The sequence below is a fragment of the Mixophyes fleayi genome, chromosome 4 (assembly GCF_038048845.1).
Source record: "Mixophyes fleayi isolate aMixFle1 chromosome 4, aMixFle1.hap1, whole genome shotgun sequence".
Taxonomy (NCBI): Eukaryota; Metazoa; Chordata; class Amphibia; order Anura; family Limnodynastidae; genus Mixophyes; species Mixophyes fleayi.
In genome coordinates this window covers 96,402,956-96,425,689 of record NC_134405.1, presented here as the reverse complement: position 1 = coordinate 96,425,689, position 22,734 = coordinate 96,402,956, and the positions used below count along the sequence as shown (strand labels likewise).

The window sequence follows — 22,734 nt, the reverse complement described above, 5'->3', positions numbered from 1 at the left end:
AATAATAATAATAATTCCATATTGCAGGACAATCAGTTGTGGAGGTCGAAGGAGCATATAACTCTCTGGGAGGGGAGATGTAGATAGAGAGGAGTAGAGGACCAAGATCAGAGCCTTGGGGAAAATCAATAGAGAGAGCAAGTAGAGGGGGCGATAGTCGGAAGTAGAGACACTGAAGGAGCGACCAGAGACATAGGAGCCTAACCAGGCAGGACAGCTTCACAAAGGCCAAAGGAGTGAAGGGTGTCAAGGAAACTGGAGTGAGTGATGTTATGGTAAAATTGAAGGATGAAGAATATTCTCACTTTATTTTGTACGTATGATACAGACCATTAAAACATTAAGGACAATGGTGTTATCAGTTACATTTACTTACATGTTATAGATTAAAACCACAAGAACACCCTGTAGATAAAGGTGTCATTACAGGCTTAAACCAATCATATCACTGTTACTATGGGCCCACCCAACCTCCATCTTGCATCTTGTTTCCATCATGTAGGCCTAAACCACAACTTTGTGTTTCTTCATAATTAAGGTGGAGTACTTTTCTAGCTAATTTAAAGATAACAATACCATAGAGCATATTTAAGCATAAGCATTGAGTAATATTGGAATAAAAGTACAACAACATCATTTGTCAATATACTGTAAGCTATGATTAACTTTTAAGCATCCTACACTAACTGTAAAATAGCCAGTTTACCATCCAATCTGTATACATTAAGTATTCATATTTCCATGTTAAGCAACAGTGTTGAAAGTAGCGGAGAGGTCTGGCGGTATGAGAAGGGAGAAATGGCCCTTTGACTTAGCGAAAAAGGAAATCATTGGTTACTTTGGTGAGGGCAAAAGTGAGCACCAGATAAATAAAGCAGAACATAAGACTTAAAGGGAGTAGCTGGCTTCCTCCTCTGTATACAGCCGGGAGGTCACGCAGCACATCCAATGGGAGGAGGCGGAGGGAGTGAACTGTACCACGTGCTCAACCTTCTTCCCCTGTGCGCTGAGGTGTATGTGGCGTGTCTGAGTGGAATGTGGAGGAGTTTTGGAGCAAGTGGTTGGCTTGTGGGGGCATTTTGGGATGAGTGATGTGGGGATAAGTGATTAGGTAGTTTTGTTGCCGTTTTTTAATTCTTGACGTTAATGGTCACGGTCTTTGAAGGTTGGCGGGGTGCACATGTAGTCCTTATAGTAAGTCAGGTTGCTCATCATTGATTTAAACTAACTTATGTAAAACTTTTAAACAATGGAAAAGTCAGCACTATTCATAAAATCTAATCTAAATGTGAAAAAATGTAATTGAGTCTTCCTTTAAAATTGATGTGGAAAATGTTAAGTGCCCATCTTGGTTTAGTTTAACACTGGCACTGGAAAAGATCTTTAATTTAATGACCGTATTGTACTCAGTAACAGGCACTGAAAGAAAGCACATCTGGCTGGTTGCATTTAACAGGCGTAATGAGACAATCCAATGTGCTCAGCTTGTGGGTATCTCAAAGGAAACGCTTTACAATAGTATTACTAGTGTAATATTTCATGGTGTTGGAAAACGGATTAAGAGATTACAAATGTTCCATATCTTTGGATTTTAGTGAATAGAAAGAAAATCATAGCAAATGTTCTGTTTATTTTGTTAATCAGGTAATATAAGCATTAAATAAGCTCTGGTTGTAATTATGTTTAGTATTCACAAATCAGTAGACACTTTCGCATGTGCATAAAAATGCATATTTTGTAAATGTGTGTGTTGTCAAACATTTGCATAAGTTATGACAGGCAAACATTCCCAAGTTGTATGCCTTATAAAATAAATAATGCAATATAATGTAAACCTTTTTTAAGACACGTTTGTAAAGCCAAGATTTGGGCACTTACCAATCCGAATTTAATAAATGTGCCTATAGCATTATATATGCACGCCAACCCATTCACACATACTTCCTGTGCATTTATAAAACATGGAGTTAGGTTAAATCTCTGTATTTTAGACATGTGACTGAGGCCCTACAGATAATGCATCACAAAGTACCTCATATAAGTGATGCCACTAGTTCCTGGTGAATTGTTTTGCTGCACTCTCATGAATATCAGTATCTTCAGCAGACAAAATAAATGCCGGCACTGTGGACGACTGATGTACTTTAATCTGCACTACTGATATTGTCAGGTCTGTGCAGCAAATATCAATACAAAGCAAGTTACATTTTTGGTGTTGCACTTTTCTGACTGACTTCTCCAATTTGCTTTACAAGTAAATTCCCCAGATCCCACTAATGGAGTCATTATGGCCAAACTCCAGCAAAAGTAATTCAATGCATTAAACATCATATATCCACAATTGTGAAGTAGTGAATTCATTTGTAACGTTTGACTGCTGTTAGACTATTGTGCATGTCATACTAACGAAGAGACCAATTTTGTGAATGGAACATTCTGTTTTATTATCCAGCACATTGCAACATATTGTTTTAAATGTTCAACAAGGAGCATAATAAACTTAATGGCCAGACTGTTATGAATCTGTTCAGCAGGAAAATGTTTAAGATGTAATTAACATCACCCCATGTACATAACTAATACCTGGGGTGAAAAATATGGATTTTCTTACTGAGCAATGAGTATTACTAACATGTATGCTTCTGGAGACAAGGCAATCTATACAAGGGGCACTGGGAGAGTAGGAGAGCCACTTAAATGTAATCCTGCCTTTCCTAATGGTCTCATTAGCATTAATGCCAAAGGCACCTACCATGGTACTTACAATAAAATGGAATATGAACTTGCTATATACATCTAATTTTATGTTTTTGCTTTCCACCATCTTTATAGACTCAATAAATTTAAACTTATTTAACTTTAAATATAATGTTATCCTTTATCCAATACGGTTCCCACTATTCAGGTTTACATCATTTATAATCTGGTGTATACTTTTTGCAGTATTTTTTTTTTTTTTAATGTATAAATGATTTATTAATTTAATATTGCTGGGGAAAAATTATCACTTTTTTTCTTTTAAGTTGCAGGAAAATTGCACTTTTCACCTCAGAGCGACACATTTATTACACAGGAAACCACCTCTCTAACAAGTGTACAATTGGGTCTATAGTGGATATCTCTTAAAGAGAATAGGGTTTCATTTGAAAACAGTCTATCTGTAGGTTAGAATAATAGCAGCAGGAATTGGAAAGTATGTACTGTAATATAAAATGGAACAATAGGTTTCATTAATAGACGTTTCAGAAAAACACACAAATGACTCAGTTTAGTGGACTGTCCATTGCGAGATCGTATAGTATTTCCTCGGAGGTCTCCGAATAAGAGTTGACACAGTCACATTGTTTAAGTTTTCCTCAGTGCTGAGTGTGCCATTTATCATACATGGGTAGGAAAACAAAATCAGTTGTTATACCAGTGAATGTTCCAAATTCTCTCTGGGAGGGTTCAGGAACCCAAAAACAATCCTTGCTGAGAGGAAGAAGGACTCATCTTATGGGCTGCAAGCTCTTGTGTTCATGTAATGACTAATTCTTTGTACATATTTACACAGCTGGTATGGAACATATGCAGCTACCGATTGGGTCTATCCGGAAAAGTAGTATATGTATATTCTCTTGTTCTTTTATATATATATATAGCACCTCTGCCTTATAGTACTGGGGTCATGAGTTAAATTCCCGATAATGGCCTTATCTGTGTGGAGTTTGTATGTTCTCCCCGTGTTAAGTGGGTTTCCTCTGGGTGCTCCGGTTTCCTCCCACACTCCCAAAAAAACATACTGGTAGGTTAATTGGCTGCTAACAAATTGACCCTAGTCTGTGTGTCTGTCTGTGTGTGTGTGTTAGGGAATTTAGACTGCAAGCCCCAATGGGGCAGGGACTGATGTGAGTGAGTTTTCTGTACAGCACCGTGGAATTAGTGGCGCTATATAAATAAATGATGATGATTATATATATATCTGTATATCTATCTTGTACTGGACCATTCTGTGACATATATAAATTCTTCTTGCGCTTAATTGTATTTGTTTTTGTTTTTTTACATGTCTATGTTATTTATACTATGGTTAGTACAAGGCACTTGCATATTATTAGCTGTTGACATGCTGTATATGTATCTATCTTAAAACTGCTTAGTCAGGCCAAAAATAAACAGTGGAATTAAGCAATATGCACATTCCTTGTATACTTCAGAGGAGTGAATCATAACTCTGGCTGTTAACCCCTTCCTTGTAGTGTGGACTCGTCCGCTTTTTTTTTAAAATGTTTTGGTAATGCTTAGAAATGGGGCATTGGCGTATAACTGAATATATCTGCAAAACTAAAATAAAACACTGCAGTTGTTCCATATTAAAAAAAAATATAGTAACCAAACAGATTTTTGCAATAAACGTAGTGGTCCCTGGTGTTTTCTGCATCTATTGTAACAATCGCAAGAACTGCGTAGCAGGCAGTGGAAACTCCAGCTTCCCGTCACGCTATCGCAGATAAGCTTTGTATCTGCTGGCTGATATGTGCCTGGTGCTGAAAACCCCAGTGTAACACTACCCTTATGGCTGCAAGACCGCCAAGTTTTTCAGTTAACCAAATGTATTGCGTGTGACATGAATCAGGAATGTACATTGATTATAATATTATAGAACAGAGTCTGCATTTGTTTAGCTGAGAAACAGTTTTTCAGGCATAATGAAAGCAATGTTCTGATTGGTTGCTATGAACAATCTCTGCTAGACATAGATACTTTAATAAAGTTTCCGCCAAACTTCATCAATCACTGTAATAAATGACCAACATCTATTAGTTGACTCTTGCATTGTTACCCAAATCAGTCAGTTGCCGAATCAATGGACACAAACCTGCCACATATAAAAAATAGTAATATCAAAAACACACACAGCCCGTGTCAACCTTTAATGAAATGACATTAGCAAAATAATGCATAGTAAGACTATGCAATGAGTAATAGTACAGAACATTCAGTAGTACAAAATACACAATATATATGTTTCACATTAACATAACAGCTTGACAGATAAGTAACCGTGTTATTGGTCAGTTCAAAGCCACATGAAGACTGTCAAATTCACTTTATCAGATTATGGACATACCCAGGAAATTACTGGAGAGGGAATAAGACATCAGATTATATCAAATCCAAGCGAAGGACTCATGTCCAAGATACTGGCGAGTTTGAAAAATGATTCATGTACATTGAACGAGGATTCAGTTATACTGTGAGAGCCACTCTCCATATTCTTCTCAAGAATGTCTTCCAGTTATAAGATAGTAAATCATTGAAGCGGTCACAGTGCCATTTTACATAACAATATATCAGTTGATCACAATCTATTTTCCATGATATGTTTACTTTGTGCTGTCAGAAAGACAGTCTGTAAAATAAAGATACCACCGATTCTTGCTTGAGGCAATTAAGTTACAATGAGTTTACATGAACCCTTCCAGCATGTGAGAGGTGGTTGAATGGGCAGATAGACACTGCAAAGGCTGACCATTGTGATGGAGCAGGTAAAAGTGCAGAGATGCTGTCTCTCTCCTCCACTGCTGGACATAAGTGGCATAGAGGATGATTGCTCTTCCAAGGTATTATTCAGAAAACGGTGGGAACATCCCAAGGTCTGCAAAGTCTTCAATGTTGTAGTTGCCAGTACCTTGGGTGGGGTCTCCGGACATAGGAAGCATGTCCTGGGGAAACAGAGGCTATATATAGGACTCCATATACATCACTTTCATTCAGATACTTACCATTTGCATCTCTTTATATGTTATCCAGTCCTAACACCACAACATTCTCCCTACACACAAATATACCTGCACATTAATTGTGCTTTAAAGAAATTATCCCCTGTGTCCGGTATCTGAACCTTTCCCCACGGACGCCAATCACATGCTTATTTTTTACTGAAGATACAAGGGTGGGACATATATAATAAATATGCCAGTCTTGTAACTTGACATTTCTGTAAATTGGTGTACATATAATTTTGCACACAAGCGATGTAGCCCATAGCAACATGTGCCAGTTTTGCAGTTGGCCTCAAATGTCACCGCGCAGTGCACCTGGAAGTTATTTTGACATTTTACATTATGTGAGAACATATGGGTATAACTATATTCAACTTCTGTGCTAGCAAAGCTATGATTACCGTATCCAATCTCAGTCTTTGGTTCAGCCTGTCACGCAACCACTGCCTTCACATATAAAACTGTATTAATGCAGCTAAACTGGCACCGGTACTTGGGAGTGTGAGAAGGGCCACAGGCTCCTTCATTGTTCCCTCATCGCCTCTGTAGGTTTTACATGCGTCTGACACTCGATGCCTAGATTGTAATAAATAGATATATAACATGCACTCTATTTTATCTACTGAGAAATGAAATATGCTTTGAGGCTTTATGCATTGTCCACACAAACTGGCTGTGGTGTATGATGTGCTTCTCTTTGTTGTACCTATCTCTCCATAAAAATATTAGAAAACCCCACCCCCTGACCACACAGACACTAGGTACCTGGAAGACTTCTGCTTGGCCTGGCTGCTGGTGACCATGCTGCTCGTTGCTCTGTTGGTTATGATGCTGACTCTGCCACTGAGACCACACTTCCGATGCCCGGCCCTGGAACTGACCACTGCTCTGCCCTGTTTCAGCTGAACATAGAGGAGAGAATACAGAGGGGGTATATTAGAATGACGGTGTATGTATCTGGCAGCCTATTGAAGTCTGTGTGACCACAAGCAACGTATAGGGCTGTGCATACAATTTGAACAATGTTAGTTAATAATAATGAGGGCTCACACATAGCTTATGGTCTGATTTTTATCTACATTCCCAATAAAGCTGTAATATATTCTTGTACAGAGGGCCAAGGTATCTGCCAAACTGGCAGCATAGTAAAAGGCTGCAGCCCAGTTGTGGCACAGAGAGCTCTGCATCTGGTTTGGTTGCACTAATTATCCATTTATATGAAGTACATTTCTTCCAACCAAAGCAGAGTTCCCTAAGCAGTTTGAGGAGGACTGAAAATGATTTTAAAATGGGAGTCTTCTCTTTTAACACGAGAAAACAAGTACAATCAAAGTGAAGAGATAAGAGAAGACTGAGGAGCGTTTTGAAGTCAGGAGACAACGGCAGGTGGAGAAGATGACGAGTTAGGTAGATATGTCTTGTAACATTCCATTATCCCAGGGTTCCCCAAACCCAGTCCTCAGGGCTCCCTAACAGTGCAGGGTTTCCCTAACTCCTTGCTGGAGCACAGGTGTATTCATTACTGACTGACACATTGTAACAGATCCACAGGTGGTCCTAATTATGTCACATGTGATCCAGAAAACCGGCACTGTTGGGGAGCCCCGAGGACTGGGTTTGGGAAACCCTGCATTATCCTATAAATCTGTGCAAGTAAACAAGATGCCATCGTTCTGAGGAAAGAGATAGTATAGTCATAATGGAAGACCAAGGGCACACATTAAATTATGTTGTATTCCATGGTCTTTCCATTTAAGTAAAAAAAAAGAAAACATTGACATGGACAAAAGGTGAAGCTATATGGTTAAGTGTTGATGACATTAAATTAGACATTAAGTTAAAAGCAGAGTACAGTGCAAAACAGTAGGGAGTCAGACATAGCCTGGCTTATCTGTCAGGCCTGAACACCAGCTGGTCGGATCTTTGTCATGGTCGGCTATACGCATTCATATAGAATCTGAAAGATCTGCTCATCTGACACTCCAGTGCCATAGTTGGATGTGACACTGCACCATTACTGAGGTCAGACAAATGGCTGCATATCTGGGCTGATGCAGTCATCGTCTAACTGCATTTACCATCCATCCCAACTGATAGCTCCTGATCATAAAGTTTATCAGTATTGTCTTATTGGGAGCATACACGCTGCAGTTTGTGGCTTATTAATGCCCCATTCATACTGCACCAAAATCCCGGGTTTTTGCCGGGGCGAGCTCAAACGACCCGGGTCTTGGTGCAGTATGAAGTCAAAAATCCCGGGTCTAAAAACCCGGGTCTTCAACCCGGGATTTATCGAGGGGTAATTCCCGGTTCGGACCCGGGTTGCCTGCACTATGAATGGTGCAACCCGGGTTTTTAACCCGGGTTGCACAGAAAACAAGCTGATTGGCTGTCTGCCTGTCTCTGGAGGATGATGTCATAGGTGGGAGCCCATGGAAGATTCGAGAAGGAATTTAGGAGAAATGGTGGATGACATCACCATTTTTCAGCCAATGAAAACTGCTCTGGTGATGACTCCCATAAATTGCCAGGGCACAGACTTGTGCAGTATGAATGGGGTCAACCCGGGAAATTCCTAGGTCCGAGGTGCAGTATGAATGGTGTTTCTGAGCTGGGACGCTCCGAGCCCTGGCAAAAACCCGGCTTGAAAAACCCGGGATATTGCCGGGGCGGGAGTATGAAAGCGGTATAAATTAGCTGTCAAAATTGAGGTATCTATGGTCAACTTTAGGAGACGTAACAGAGAGAGACTCTTTTGGTAAATAGACATGTGGTTATTGCACATTTGTAGGGATTGTTATGAGAATAGTATGTAGATAAAGACAGTGTCCTCCATGACTCACAATGGCAATGTAAAAAACAGTGGTGTGCAGAAATATAGGTCATTTTCCCATCACGTGTATTAAACAACACAAGACAAATCTAGGAGTATTTCACTCGCTGCATCACAGAGGTTAATACTGTGACCATAAGCAATAGGAATGTAGACTTACTGAATGCCGCGTTCCGTCCTCCTAAGCCAGAGTAGGCATTTCCACTGGGAGATGATGTGGCCGGGCTAGATAACGGACTGTAAGTGGATGGATCGGATGTATACGTGTGACTTGTTCCAATACCAAATGGAGAAGTTTGAGATTTACCAGACTGTGAAGTAATTTGCTGTGAAATTAACACAAACATTGCGCCTTAGGGACAATCCAGCATAGTGCATCCAACTTTCAGCACACACTGTGACTAAGAATACATTGATGTCTGGTGGTGAATGTACCTGTCCTTGAAAAGGAGGTCGGCTTCCTGTCCAAACTTGTCCAGCATTAATCTGACGTGATATCTGGGTCAAGTTCTGCCCTGTGCCTGTCGGAGACTGGATCTCATTAACTCCGGTCACATGAACTACTGAAGAGCTGGAATAACAAATAGCGAATCATATAGTGGAGAACAGAGGACATTGTTCCCCTCTTTTGTCAAGTCATGGTCCCAGGAATGTCCACATCAGGGTGTTAAGAGATTGCTGTCCCATTACAGTCACAGATTAGTACATTAATGGGGTTTATACAAGCAGTTCAATTGAGGACACCTACAAATGTTCAATGCAATAAAAGGAAATTGCTTTGGCCGTATTTTGCAGTACAAAATATGCTAGGGGTCTATATAAAAAGGGCAAAGGTTTATTCATTTAGATTGGTGTATGGATCTAAGTCTGCTCTATATGCAAAAAATGCTGGCTTGCGGTTCTGAATTAGATATGTAATTTTGCAATGTGCCAATCCTTTGGAAATACCCACAAATATTTTAGCAGTGACTAATACATATGTGAAATGTTAAATAACCCTATATTTGTTTTTTAAACTGTATCTGTGTTATGGAAATACTAAAGGGACTCTAGCCTCAATGTTTTTCATTCTCTATTTACTCGTGTGCAGAAAAGTAGATTTAAAAAATATTGACTGTTTATGTTTTTATGTTGTATCTTTGGATATAGTTGTTTTGTGTCCTCTTCCATTTCCTAACATTTGTTAAGTAAGTTAAGTACTCTACGTGCGGTATGAAAGGGGAGAGGTGCAGATTTAGGTGGGGACACACATATAGGAAAGGTCTTAGCTGGAAAGAACACTAGTGATGCTTTCAATGGACAGTCTAACTGACGTTTGTAGCTGGCGCTGACACATAAGTTACAGGAAGCATTTATATATACACATTTATATATACAGGGGGTTTTTATGTAAACACATTTATTTATATCTACATTAGATAAATCATACAGCTTTAAAATATTGTCAAAGTGCCTTTAAGAGATGACTACATCATTATAATACTGGTGCAGGGTTTAGATGCTACTAAAGCTGGTCTCACATCTGCCAATTCATTTTTTCAATCTGACCACCAGGTGAATGGATCTGATGCCAATTCAGCCATGCATGTAGAAAGCCAAATTGCACAGAATCAGTCATTGTAAAGCATTCATTTTCAAGGGTTCTACATTCTGGTGACCTTGTCTGGGGCCTGTTCAGATGGTTCTAACAACTCTGACCATACAAGCTGAGTGTGTGATATGCTATCATGTCATTGTTTCCATGATCAGGATCGAAGAGCTAAAAATAATAGAAAGCAAGAAAAATACTAAACTTGCTCAAAGTCTGTAAATATACATATTCTCCTGTACTAGGGACAGTCAAGAAAAGCATAAAAGGTAAAGCTATATTTAATATTATATATACACAACACTGTGCAAAAGTTTTAGGCAGGTGTAGAAAAAATGCTGCAAAGTAAGAATGCTTTCAAAAATAGAAGTGGTAATAGTTTATTTTTATCAATTAACAAAAATGCAAAGTGAATGAACAGAAGAGAGATCTAAAGCAAATCAATATTTGGTGTAACCACCCTTTGCCTTCAAAACAGCATCAATTCTTCTAGTCAGGGATTTTGCAGAATTATAGGCAGGTGTATGATTAACCAATCATACCAAACAGGCAGGCGCAGGCTGGGAGAGGGATGGCCGGGGGGCACACCGGCGGCCGCATCATATTACAGGGGATGCGGCCGCGTCATTGATGCGGCCGCATCTGATGACATCGGATGCGGCCGCGGGGGGAGAAACTGTTTTTTGCATCCGGGGGGGCGGCCGGCCGGCCTACCCCCCGGCCCTAATAGGCGTCTAACCCAGCGGCCCCCCTGCCCCCCGGGCCAGCCCGCCTCTGCAAACAGGTGATAATGATCATCATTTTCATATGTAGGTTGAGACACAGTTATTAACTGAAACAGAAAGAGCTGTGTACGAGGCTTAAAACTGGGTGAGGAACAGCCAAAGTCTGCTGGAAAGGTGAGGTTGTGGAAGACGGTTTCATGTCAAAGGTCATACACCATGACAAGACTGAGCACAGCAACAAGACTCAGGGCAGTTATACTGCATCAGCAAGGTGTCTTTTAAACCAGACTGGGGTTTCAAAATGTGCTCTTCAAGCTCTTTTGAAGAAGCACAAAGAAACAGACAACATTGAGGACCATAGATGCAGTTGTCAGGCAAGAAGTCTTAGTGCATCAGATGAAAGACACATATGTCCTGCAGTGACATCAGCTCAGAACTGGAAAAAAACAGTGGTCCCCAGGTACACCATTCTACTGTTCGGAGAAATCTGACCAGATGTGGTCATCATGGAAGAATTGCAGCCAAAAAGCCATACCTTTAACGTGGAAAACAAGGCAACTATACTAGTAGGTTAATTGGCTGCTATTAAATTGACCTTACTTTCATGCGGTCTGTATGTTAGGGAATTTAGACTGTAAGCTCCTATGGGGCAGGGACTGATGTGAGTTCTTTGTACAGCGCTGCGGAATTAGTGATGATGATGACGTTGAGTCAAAATATTAAATATTTGGCTGTAACAGAAGACAGTTTGTTCGACGAAGGGCAGGAGAGCAGTACAATAATGAGTGTCTGCAGACAACAGTGAAGCATGGTGGAGGTTCCTTGCAAGTTTGAGGCAGTATTTCAGCAAATGGATTTGGGGATTTGTTCAGGATTAATGGTGTCCTCAATGCTGAGAAATTCAGGCAGGTATTTATCCATTATGCAATACCATTAGGGAGGCGTTTAATTGCCTTCAACTTTATTCTGCAGCAGGACAACAACTCCAAACATACAGCCAATGTCACTAAGGACTATCTTCAGCATAAAGAAGAACAAGGAGTCCTGGAAGTGATGATATGGCCCCCACAGAGCCCTGATCTCAACATCATCGAGTCTGTCTGGGTTCACATGAAGAGACAGAAGGATTTGTACAAGCCTACAACCATAGAAGATCTGTGGTCAGTTCTCCAAGATGTTTAGAACAACCTCCGTGACAAATTCCTTCAAAAACTGTGTGCAAGTGTACCTAGAAGAATTGATGCATTGATGCTGGTTTACAGGCAAAGGGTGGTCACACCAAATAGTGATTTAACTTAGATTTCTCTTCTGTTCTTTCACTTTGCATTTTGTTAATTGATAAAAATAAACTGTCAACACTTCTATTTTTGAAAGCATTCTTACTTTGCAGCATTTTATATACACACACACATATATATATGCGCAAGTAGTGATGTAATCACTTCAGTACTCATTGGGAGGAACTTGTATATTGAGAAAGGAATACATACTCCCTAGTTTAAATTAGAGTACTATTAGCAGTCCCTTCATTCAAGACAGTACGGGTAATAGGGTAACTTAGTACCTGAAGGACTTGCCACTGTGTCCTGGCTGGAAGGGGCTGCCTGTTGAGTACAACTGCTGAGTCCCGCTGCCGGATGCCGATAACATTTTCTTCTCAGCTAAAAGGGGAGAAAGAAGGAAGTAAAAAAATAGAAAAGCATAAAGATACTAAAAGAATAACACAATTCCTATGTGTTATGTAGATGCACTTATCCCATGGTAAGAAGAAGCAGGACTCAAATCTTTCACAGCAGATTTATACAGATATCATAATCACACTAGACATTTAAGTGAAATCACTAACACACAGAAATTCCATTGAAATAAATCAACTCCCTTACCCTAAACTATTAAATCCACATTCAACAATATATTTAGCCTCACAAACAACACATACACAATTGACATGACCTTGGATGTCTTACAGATGTTCCCCCTAATTCCAATAGAGACACGAGCCCTTCTTACCCCTGTAACTATGTACTGATGGCGACAGGCAGACTAGCAGAAGGCACCTTGGATATGTTAACATTACATTCCTTCTACATGAAGACTATGCATTTGACCCTCTCCTTGCATTTACAAACATACCTAAATGCTTATTAAAAACACACTTAACCAGGATCCCTGGGGCCCATGAACTCAGCTCTGTGCGCTGACCTGTCCTGAACTGAACCTGCTAGATATCTAAGATCATTTAATCCCCTGTACGATGCAATAGACTGTTGAAAGTGAGCAGACTGACTCTATTAGGGTTAAGATACAAAAGATGAACATTGATAGCTCTCTAGGTATGAGGTGTCAAGGCTGCAGGAAAATGTCTTCACAGCACACAAACCGGCTGGCTGCCCAATGCTGGTGTTTTTACAAGCTATCGCCTCTAACTGGGATACATGTTGTGGCAGGTCGTGAGGGATAATATTTACAACTTACAGGCTGTGATTCCTGCAAACATCTCGGCAAAACGTGGGTCTCGGTCCTGGGAAAATATGGGATCAGGCTTATCGACCACGGACTTCCCCCCCTCGTGCACATTCCCTGCAAGGTTTGTGACAGGCACCTGTAATGACACACAAGCGTCTCAGTGACCACAGGCTGAGCACACAGCAAGAACATGGGATGGGTGAGATACGCACCTGTGACAGGTCATAGGAGGACAAGCTGTCCCTTGGATGAACCTCCAGCTCGGCCTGCTGCTGCTGGACCTGCCTGGGAACGTAGAAACAGCTGCAGAAATACTGTAGGCTATGGCTTATCTGACATGCAGATATAAGCAGCGCTGCTCCCCTAGTTGTTCCCTTTGCAATATTAAATATCATACAGTGCAGTTGTAGGCATAGATCTTAATGGGTGTGATAACCTGGGCACCAGGAGACTCTAAAGTGACAATACATGTATCAGATCTAACTGGCAAGTACTAGAAAGTCGACTGGGTTTACCAGAGTCGCTATACAAACCTGAAATCCTTCAAAATAAATCATTGTCTAATATTTGTCATTCTGTACAATATCTTCCTGCTGAAGTGTTGTCAACAGCATAACTATATATGTAATATGTATTACAATGCTATTAGTTATAAGCCATCAAGGATCTATCACAAAATAGCACATATTCTCTAATTAATTCAATCCACTGACATTCTGCTCCATCTTTACATATGTTTACAGTATTCTATCTGTGTATAGGTCATATGGCGTAATATATGTATATATTGCACTTATTTGTTGACAAACCAAGAAGCAGAGCCATTATTGGGGCATGGACAATGTTTCTGTAGCCTGAAATCTTAGCTTAGTTTCTGGTTTGCCTACAAATGAATAGGAGCACTCAGCCAGGTGAATTTTTTTTGTAACTTATGTATTATTTATTTTATTTAAAAACACATTAATTCTGCATGTTTAAATAATAGTTGCAATGTGGATTATTTTCAATTTATAAAATATATGGATATATGAAATATATAACCCAAGTGATGTTTCTATTTGGTAAAAACTCCTGTAAATAACATTTGTACAAAAGGTGAGTTCTGATGTATTCTACTTGTAGATTATACTGAATAATGCAGCCCCTACTGTCAATTATTACATTATTAGAAGTTCCCTCAGATGTCCATGAGCTGTGTAGCTATTTGGCTTGTGGCCTTATGTCTTTGAATGGTGACAGAACTGCATGGTGACTTCTAATATCCTTATATTTTACAATAAGAGGTATATTACAAGGAGAGATCATGCTTTACCTTGCCTTTATGTTTGTGGAAGTAGCCCACTCTGGGTTCTCCAATACACCTAAATAAAGGAGCTAGGGTCTGTCTGGCTCGTGTACCAGTTACTTACTTCACATTGGTATTTGTACAGATAATGTATTCAATCTCATCAGAGTATGGGTTCTGGAAGGTGAAGCTGCTTGTACGAAGTAGCATCCAGTCCCGAGTCTTAGTGTGAAACCGGTACATCACTGACAACACCTGTCCTTTCAGCTTCACCACCTAGTGTGAGAAAAACTTGGTTAATTTGTGTAATTAACAGAGACATAGATTAAATTGGATTCATTGTGAGATGTATTATTTATTAGTGACTGATTAGCCGATGAATCTACCAAGACTACCACAGTGTCCAGCGTGCCCAATCAAACTGTACACATGCTGTTTAATAACTGGCCTTATTTACAAGAAGAAGAAGTCCTAAGAAAATTACTTTACCTAGTGGGTTTAAAGATACAAGCAGGAGAGTGGGGGTATCCCCAGTAGGTTCCAATGCCTGTGAGCCACAGGGCCAGAATGGTCATCTAGCTAATATACTGATGGGCTGGTCAAGCCCCTTAAGAATGCCCATTTGTAGTTGTATGAGGCCAAAGTGGTCAGCAGACCATTACAGCAATTTAGTGCAAAATGCATTATTATTATCTTTATTGTTGTTGACTTGTCAGGTTCCTCAGAGCTCAGCAGTGCCAGACAGGCTTACATAAAACAGGGCCACACAAGGTAGCAAAGTAAATACAAACATGGATACAAAGGTTAAAAAAGGCCCTGCTCATGGGAAATGGGAATGGAAAAAGGGCAAAGCTGAGACAAGAGAAGTGATTGTGACTGGGAGTGGATATTATAAGATAGTATTGAGTTTTCAAAGATTTGAACATGTAGAGTAGTGTGGTCAGGAATTCTATAGGAGAAGTCGTGTAGGCATGAGTGAGAGTAAGTTACCAGAGAAGAAGTCATGATATGGGGAGTCAGTATTGGGATTTGTAGAGGGGTGTGGCGGATGTTGGACGGATTGCACTAGAGAAAGACAAGTGAGGGGTATTCCAGATAGGAGGAGCTTGCAGTAGTCAAAATCAGAGATGGTGATAGAATGAATAAGAGATTTGGTTGTATATATCATGCTCAATTAGTACCTGGCTGTCATGCTTTAGACAACAATACTATAGTGTATAGTGGGCCGCAAGTGATTCCTACAAGAACATGCAGCTTTGAGGGCCCAGACTGTGAGCTAAAATCAGGAAGTGATGAAACTGCTTAGGAAGGAGAAATGGAGAAGCCGAGGAGAACATCTTCAGTGTAAGGCAGGTGGATAAATATATGTGTCATTGTCTTTGTATTGTCCATCCATTCTGTTTCTTGAATGAATGTGTAAGAGATATGTATTTGATCATTGGGAGGCTGAATGTAAGGTGGATATGAGGACGGGCAAAACAATATGGGGGAAATTCAATTGGTCGCGTTACTGTAAAAAGTAATGTGCTCTGCACACTATTACCGTTATTACGGTAATTATTTGCTTAAATACCGTTATTATGGTAGTTTCAATGCTGGCTTTTTGCTTGCAGCTCAGGGAGCTGCGAGCAGAAAGCCGGGTTAAATTTACCTTAATAACGATAGTAGGATTAACGCTGCGTTAATCTGGGGGGAATTGAATTCCCTCCTATGTGTGGTGATGAGGAAATGTGTCTGGATATTGCTTAAACTATATAAATGCATGGATGAACATGGGGGTATTTCATCTGGGTAAATACACAGGGTTATATATCATGACATTGCTTGACTATAATAAATAGGTTAATACGGGGTCTAGATTACTTGAGTGGACAAACAGGGATATATGAATGGAGTTTGGGGGCTTTATTATATAGCATACATGTGTATATGTATAAAAATGAACACTGTAGTGGTTAGTTATTATAGCTGGACACGAGGACTATAGTATGGCTATTCAGTATGAGTTCCGGAAGAATTCTGAATAATGTATACACTTTGCCTGGTCATTGGCGGGGTCACTACCCAATATTACTGGGCATGGGGGTACATAATACACGTGGGCATAGGTGATCAGAGTGTGTATAATAGAAGCAGCTCATAAGCAAATAATCTGCTTTTGGGGGAGTATCAATTCAATAAGATTTTTCTTCCAAGTTGAACGCAAAGTGCTATATGTAGTGTAACAGAAAGAATTACTCTTGCTTAACTAACCATTTGGCATACCGGTGTGTAAATGTACACACTGAGCACTGTACCGCAGTTCACCAGTTACATCCTGGTATAATCTTGGTGGCATGCTGCTGGTTCCTATGTAATGTCCAGGAAACATAACAAGTGCTTCCCGGCATCACTCCTGCACCATGGTCAGTGGTAGCTCCTCTATCTGACTCTCCTGAAAATCCCATTATGGTTGTTACCATGACAATGATTATCTGACAATTCATTTGCATCCCTCAATACATCTCTGCATTATATCTGAGTCTACAGTACATCCTCATTTGTGCTTATGCTGAGCTTTGATGCATGTGAGTCTATACTGTAAACAGGAAATGATTGTACTCAATTATGTGCACATCCATTGGTCATGTGTTATCGGGGGTGGGTGTGATCTGCTTCAGATGCTTAGTTAGTACTAATACAACGTAAATGAATCTGTGACATGTAATTGCTCAGAACATAAATCCCACAATAGGTGTAGGTGATCAGATTTTTCTTCTGGTACATTACTGATACGTACCTGCTGAAAACTTTCTCGAAGATGACTCTGGTCTTCAGGGTGGCAGAACTCAATAATGTCCTTTCCGAGGAGGTCCTAGACAGACAAGGAACTGTTTAGTATTCTACAAGTACACAGCAACTCTGTATCTTTAATCTGTATTTGTAGTCTTAAACATTTAGGAGAAATGTCAACAACGATCTAGGCCACTTTAATGCTGGAACAACCAAGTCAAGGCAATAAAAACACACCAGGCCTGATCAAAGGCACAGACCATGAAACGGTAAATAGACAAAGTAAAAAGCAGTAAACCGAGGCCAAACTAAAACAAGTCATAACACTAGAATGAACCCTCACCCACAAAATAAATCTGCTTTTTCAATCTCAGACATATACCAGACTGGTCACACCACTAACCTGTGGTTGATACCCAATCACGCTGATGCACCGAGGGTCTACAAATGTGATGACTCCATCTGTGCTGTGTCGTGATAAGAACTCAGTGGGAAGAGACATTCCATTCATATCCAGGCTCCCCGGAGAACTTGTGACCTGAAAAAGACGGCATTATACTTTATCCCGTTATTTATATTGAGCTACAGAAGTAATATGGAAAACTTGCTCTTGGATTAGTGCATGTGTGTGAGAAATGAAGGGGCATTGAGAGACTGACTGACTGCAGTGGAAAACTTTTATGTTTGTACTAGTCAGGGTGGGCAAAAATGGCATAAGAACAATGGAGACCTGGACATAAGTGCTTGGTGAAGAGATGACAAGTTTACGCAACTAAGTTCGCTGCAAAGTGTGGCATAATGTATGTGAGCATGGAATGGATGGATGCATGACAGTAGTGCAGCATGCATGAAGAGACAGATTCAGAGAAAAATGTTACGCCATAAAAGAAACTACTGACAGCCTGGTCAGCTGGATAATACTGGGTCATTAACACAATCATGTTATTACAATTGCACATATATTAATGTAAGCTTATTAGACTATAAATCTCCAAAGTGCTGGGATATAAGAAACAAGTAATACTAGATACCATGGATAGAGACACAGATGCACACCTGATTCAAGATGGCTACCGCTAAGTCCATGTTCTTTGACTTATACCAGAAATATACCAGAAAAAGGGACATCATTTTTTATGATTTTCAATGACGTGTCCATGGAAATCGATATATGATTAATAATTAATAATTTCAGTGGAACTGATTTGTTTATGCATAAATGTGTTTAAGAAAAGAAATAATGAGCCTAAACGTAGTTATAACGTTTGTTGTCTCAGCAGCTGTATAAAAGATGCAAATGATTATCAGGCAGCATCAAAATGAAAATGGGGAATAACATAATATTTGTGTAGCAATTGGCTGAACCCTATTAAGTCACAAAATAAAAAAAAAAAATAGATCAGTTGCAGTAACCCATAGCAACCAAACATTTACTGCCACCTGTGCTATGTTAGTGACTGATCCATAGTCACACCTGTAAGTATGTGTTCAGTTTTGAGAGATGATCTCCCAGTAAGTTCTCTATTTACTGTTGGGCATCCTATAGTATAGGACCTATACTATATTTCAAAATAAATGATCACTTCTCTTATTTTTAGACCAAAGAAAAATAATGGCTATCCTCAGTATGGCTCCAGACAATGAGAATTGGTGTACTGAGAAGTGTTTATTAAGACTTCAACCACTTCTGTAATTGTGAACGGGAACATGTTTTATTAATGCATAGCCATGTGTAATATGTCAGCTCTTTATAAAGGATAATAATAATGTTTTATGAGGTTGAATGCTGTAAAAGGAAAATAATATGTTTCAGAAACAGAGGAAGCGAGTGGGATTATTAACTTCTATTGCAAATTCAGGAAAGTATCGGTGCCTGTTCTCAACATGCACGTACCAAACAAATGGAGCATATTTGGTTTTATGGGGCACAATGCACATAGGTGGGAACTTACGGAGGCAGGGATTAACATCAAAGTAATTTACACCTTGTAAGGGGAGAAGAGAAGTGTGTTGTGACAAGTACTAGCTCCATTGATGCCATCAATTACTTTGCAGATGTACTTTGCAGATTACTGCCTCTGATTAGCCAGTGTAATACGTGGACGAAATCTCCGGGTGAGAAGCTCCCACCTAAGTTCCCATTCTGCCACAGATATGTTAAAATGTTCTCAATTCTCGGTAAATGTGTTTACTACAAGATATATAAAAACAAACAAAACAAATACAAGTGCACCTGCAATGCAGAAGCACAGGTGAGAGAAGCCTTAGAGGTGCACATAGTAAAGAAGGCGACTACAAGCACTATGGAATCTGCTGGCGCTACATAAATAATGTTGTTGATGATGATGACTACTAAGGGTCAGTGGGATGTTCCCCCTTGGCTTTATACAAAACCTAAGCTTGTCTTGTTTTTGAACCTTCATTTGACTGGGTAACAAGTGACAACAATCACTGCATTCTCACCTGCAGTCTACCAATAGCAACAAGGCAGTATTTGCTCCCCTGGCTCACATCAGCCTCTTCTTCAGGGATAGTTATTCCTGTAACAAATAAGATGCATATATGACTATAGTATATATTTCAGTAGCATGTGAGTTACCACTTAAAAAATATATATATATAGGTACAACTTCACTCCAAAAGTTATACCAAAAGCATTACTTTGTACTAAAACATTGCTGAATGTCTCATAAACATGGCATTGTGCACTACTGCTCTGTAGATGACGTGCTTGTGTGCAAATAACGTAGTTGCGGGTAATTATTGCTAACTTTCTAAAATTAACTTACAAAAAAATGTATGTGTGTACTGCATATGTATATACTCATAGCCGCCCACGGTTACTCAGATGTATTTTTAGCATCAAGCTTAGACATTATGAGAAGCATTTACGTTACAGTAACTGAATACTAAGCTGCTTTCTTGTGGAAACAGTTGTTAACTTATATGCAAATGAGATTTTATTGTAAGTCAGTGTGTCATGGTAAAAGGGAATGACTACAACCTCTAATGCGTCAGTGTAAAAGATTGTAAGAGTTAATACAAGCTCTTTTGTGGATATATAAAAACTTGCTGTCCCTGGTTCCCCCTGTTCTGCAGACACACAGCTGAAGAATGTTGTTTACTAGTAGCAAATCAGAGGCGATGGAGCACATTTGTGTCTCATTAGAGGTATTTTTATCACAGGCAATTCTGCACTGCTTGAAGCCATCCAAACTTCCTGTTATGAATTTGGAAAAAATGCGGCTTTTCTTCTGCGGAGTTGGTTTCAGCATTTTCCAAGCTCATTTCACAAGGTTCCCAGTTATGTGGATATGGCACAAGACTGAGTCAACCAGAGCCCATCTTGTTTAAGAAAAAGGCTTAAGGCTCGACTGTCCTAAACAATAAGAACATCCCATGTGGCAGTTTCACTACGCACATCTGTGGGCTTACTAGGTATGGGGAATTTACAGTGACCTCATTGATTGCAAAAGCTAGCACAGTGTCATCATGTAGTAGACCGCAACGCTACATATGGCTTCATAATACACCTTGTCTCCTGTGCTATACGCAGTATTCAATTAGCGGTTCTAGGTGTCAGCTTCCACGTACTGTACAAACTTTATCAATGTCACTCAGTATATATGAAGACAAAGGTAATTTTTTCTTTGTAAGGTTTGGTACATTACATAGAGAGCTCTCACATCATATGTGAGAGCAACATAAAGACGCACATATGAAATTTTAAGTGCTATACAAAATATGTGATATTCTCTGCAGACACATTTAATGTACAACTGATGTTAGCCAAACACATAATTCTATAAATATCCCATTCCACTAGGGCACTATTTTTGCATCTTTAAGAGACAACCCAGCTCTTCCTGAATGAGATATTTAAATAGATGAGTGCTGGGGCTGTTGTATATGCCAGAAGAATGTCAGCCCTATCTATAACAAATTAGTGCTCCTTTTTCAATTTTGTCTTATTGTAACCAAATGGTTCAAGCTGTAGAAACTACAGGGGTCTAGTGATAAAAAAATGCTTCACCCGGTGAACTATAAACTACATTTTATAATCCACTTCAGGTTGTCTGATGCTGATGGATTAAACAGAAAGCTACAGACACACAGCTAAAGCTGAAATGCAATGTTTGGGGTGAGACATGACTGATGCTCTCGGTAATCATCTTTATAGCGGGAGTTGAATCAGCAATAGAAAGTGTTACCCAGTCTTATTCTACAGCTAACACATTCTTTTACATCATCAAGTAACAGCACCACATACAGAGTTACCCAGACATAATACCCAGACATAAAGCATACCTAGCGATGAAATTAGTGCTGCTAAAGCTCTTGACCATATCAAGGAAACAATGTGACGGGTAAGCTGTAGATAACCTAAACCAGAACAAATCCCTCTTTCATAGTCCATGCACTCTTTGTTCCATCTACTGCACAAATGGGGGTTTTGCCCCCAAAATTCACCTTTTTAAAAATTTCACCTATACCACTTCAAAACCCTATGGTGAATTTCAGCTCTTTCACAGCATGGGGTTCAGAGAAAATAATGCTACGCATAGTATGCGGCACACTTGGGAACAGCCTTTGTGTTCATGTCAGTGTGATACAAAGTGACAGGCCCTAAGACAAACAAATGGTTAACATGAGTTTAATTTGCCAGTCATGGCTTTGTTGTGTATGCCAGATGTGATTTCAATTACGCTTTCCTTTTATGGGACTTTCTTCAAGCTACTGCCGAATAAATCCAGGACGTTTAAAAAGCAGCCACGAAGCGAAAGTCTTGGCAGGAACAGCCACTGCTCGGAATCTGGGATTTAACACAACGGAAAATCTGCAGCTTTCGGCCTGGCGCACGCAGCTCGGCATGAGTGCCAGCTATGTATGGTTATTGTAGCACTCAGATGAACACAATATGAAAGGACATATTTAAAAATTGAGGAACGGCTGCACGAGAGAAAGATCTGGTTTCTAATAAAGGCTTTTCCAGAAAAGGGTTGGCTGGGAAGTTTGATAATATGCGCTGAAAGTCATCATCAACTTCACCTAGCTGCATCTATCTGGCCCAAATACCTGGTCATAGCTGGGGCACTAGCCTGAGCCCACCTTACTGTAACAAAACCCTGTAATGCGTAGGTAATAGGTTCTAAGTTATCACATACTTTTTTATCACATACTCATTTTTATATAGGGCTTCCAATTTTACACAGCGCCGAATACAAAATTAATCAGGCGCATTTTCTACCCAATTAAGTTTAAAGTTTAGTTTTTAATGAATGGGAGACACAGTGACTTCT

At 39.7% G+C, this 22,734-nt stretch overlaps 1 protein-coding gene across 3 annotated transcripts in view; it reads right to left on the bottom strand.

Annotated features, from left to right (window-relative positions):
• Positions 1–5,483: 5,483 nt before the first annotated feature.
• ARNT2 (aryl hydrocarbon receptor nuclear translocator 2) overlaps positions 5,484–22,734 on the bottom strand; it is a 61,988-nt gene continuing 44,737 nt past the window's right edge. For all 3 annotated transcript variants that reach the window (XM_075207785.1, XM_075207786.1, XM_075207787.1), the window contains 11 exons: positions 19,898–19,974; positions 17,838–17,972; positions 17,442–17,516; positions 14,787–14,938; positions 13,590–13,662; positions 13,387–13,513; positions 12,476–12,572; positions 9,034–9,169; positions 8,759–8,924; positions 6,531–6,667; positions 5,484–5,705 (listed from right to left, as the gene is read on the bottom strand). In XM_075207785.1, coding sequence (XP_075063886.1) covers positions 5,607–5,705; positions 6,531–6,667; positions 8,759–8,924; positions 9,034–9,169; positions 12,476–12,572; positions 13,387–13,513; positions 13,590–13,662; positions 14,787–14,938; positions 17,442–17,516; positions 17,838–17,972; positions 19,898–19,974 — 1,274 coding nt within the window. In that variant the 3' untranslated portion in view covers positions 5,484–5,606. The remainder of the gene's footprint in view (positions 5,706–6,530; positions 6,668–8,758; positions 8,925–9,033; positions 9,170–12,475; positions 12,573–13,386; positions 13,514–13,589; positions 13,663–14,786; positions 14,939–17,441; positions 17,517–17,837; positions 17,973–19,897; positions 19,975–22,734) is intronic.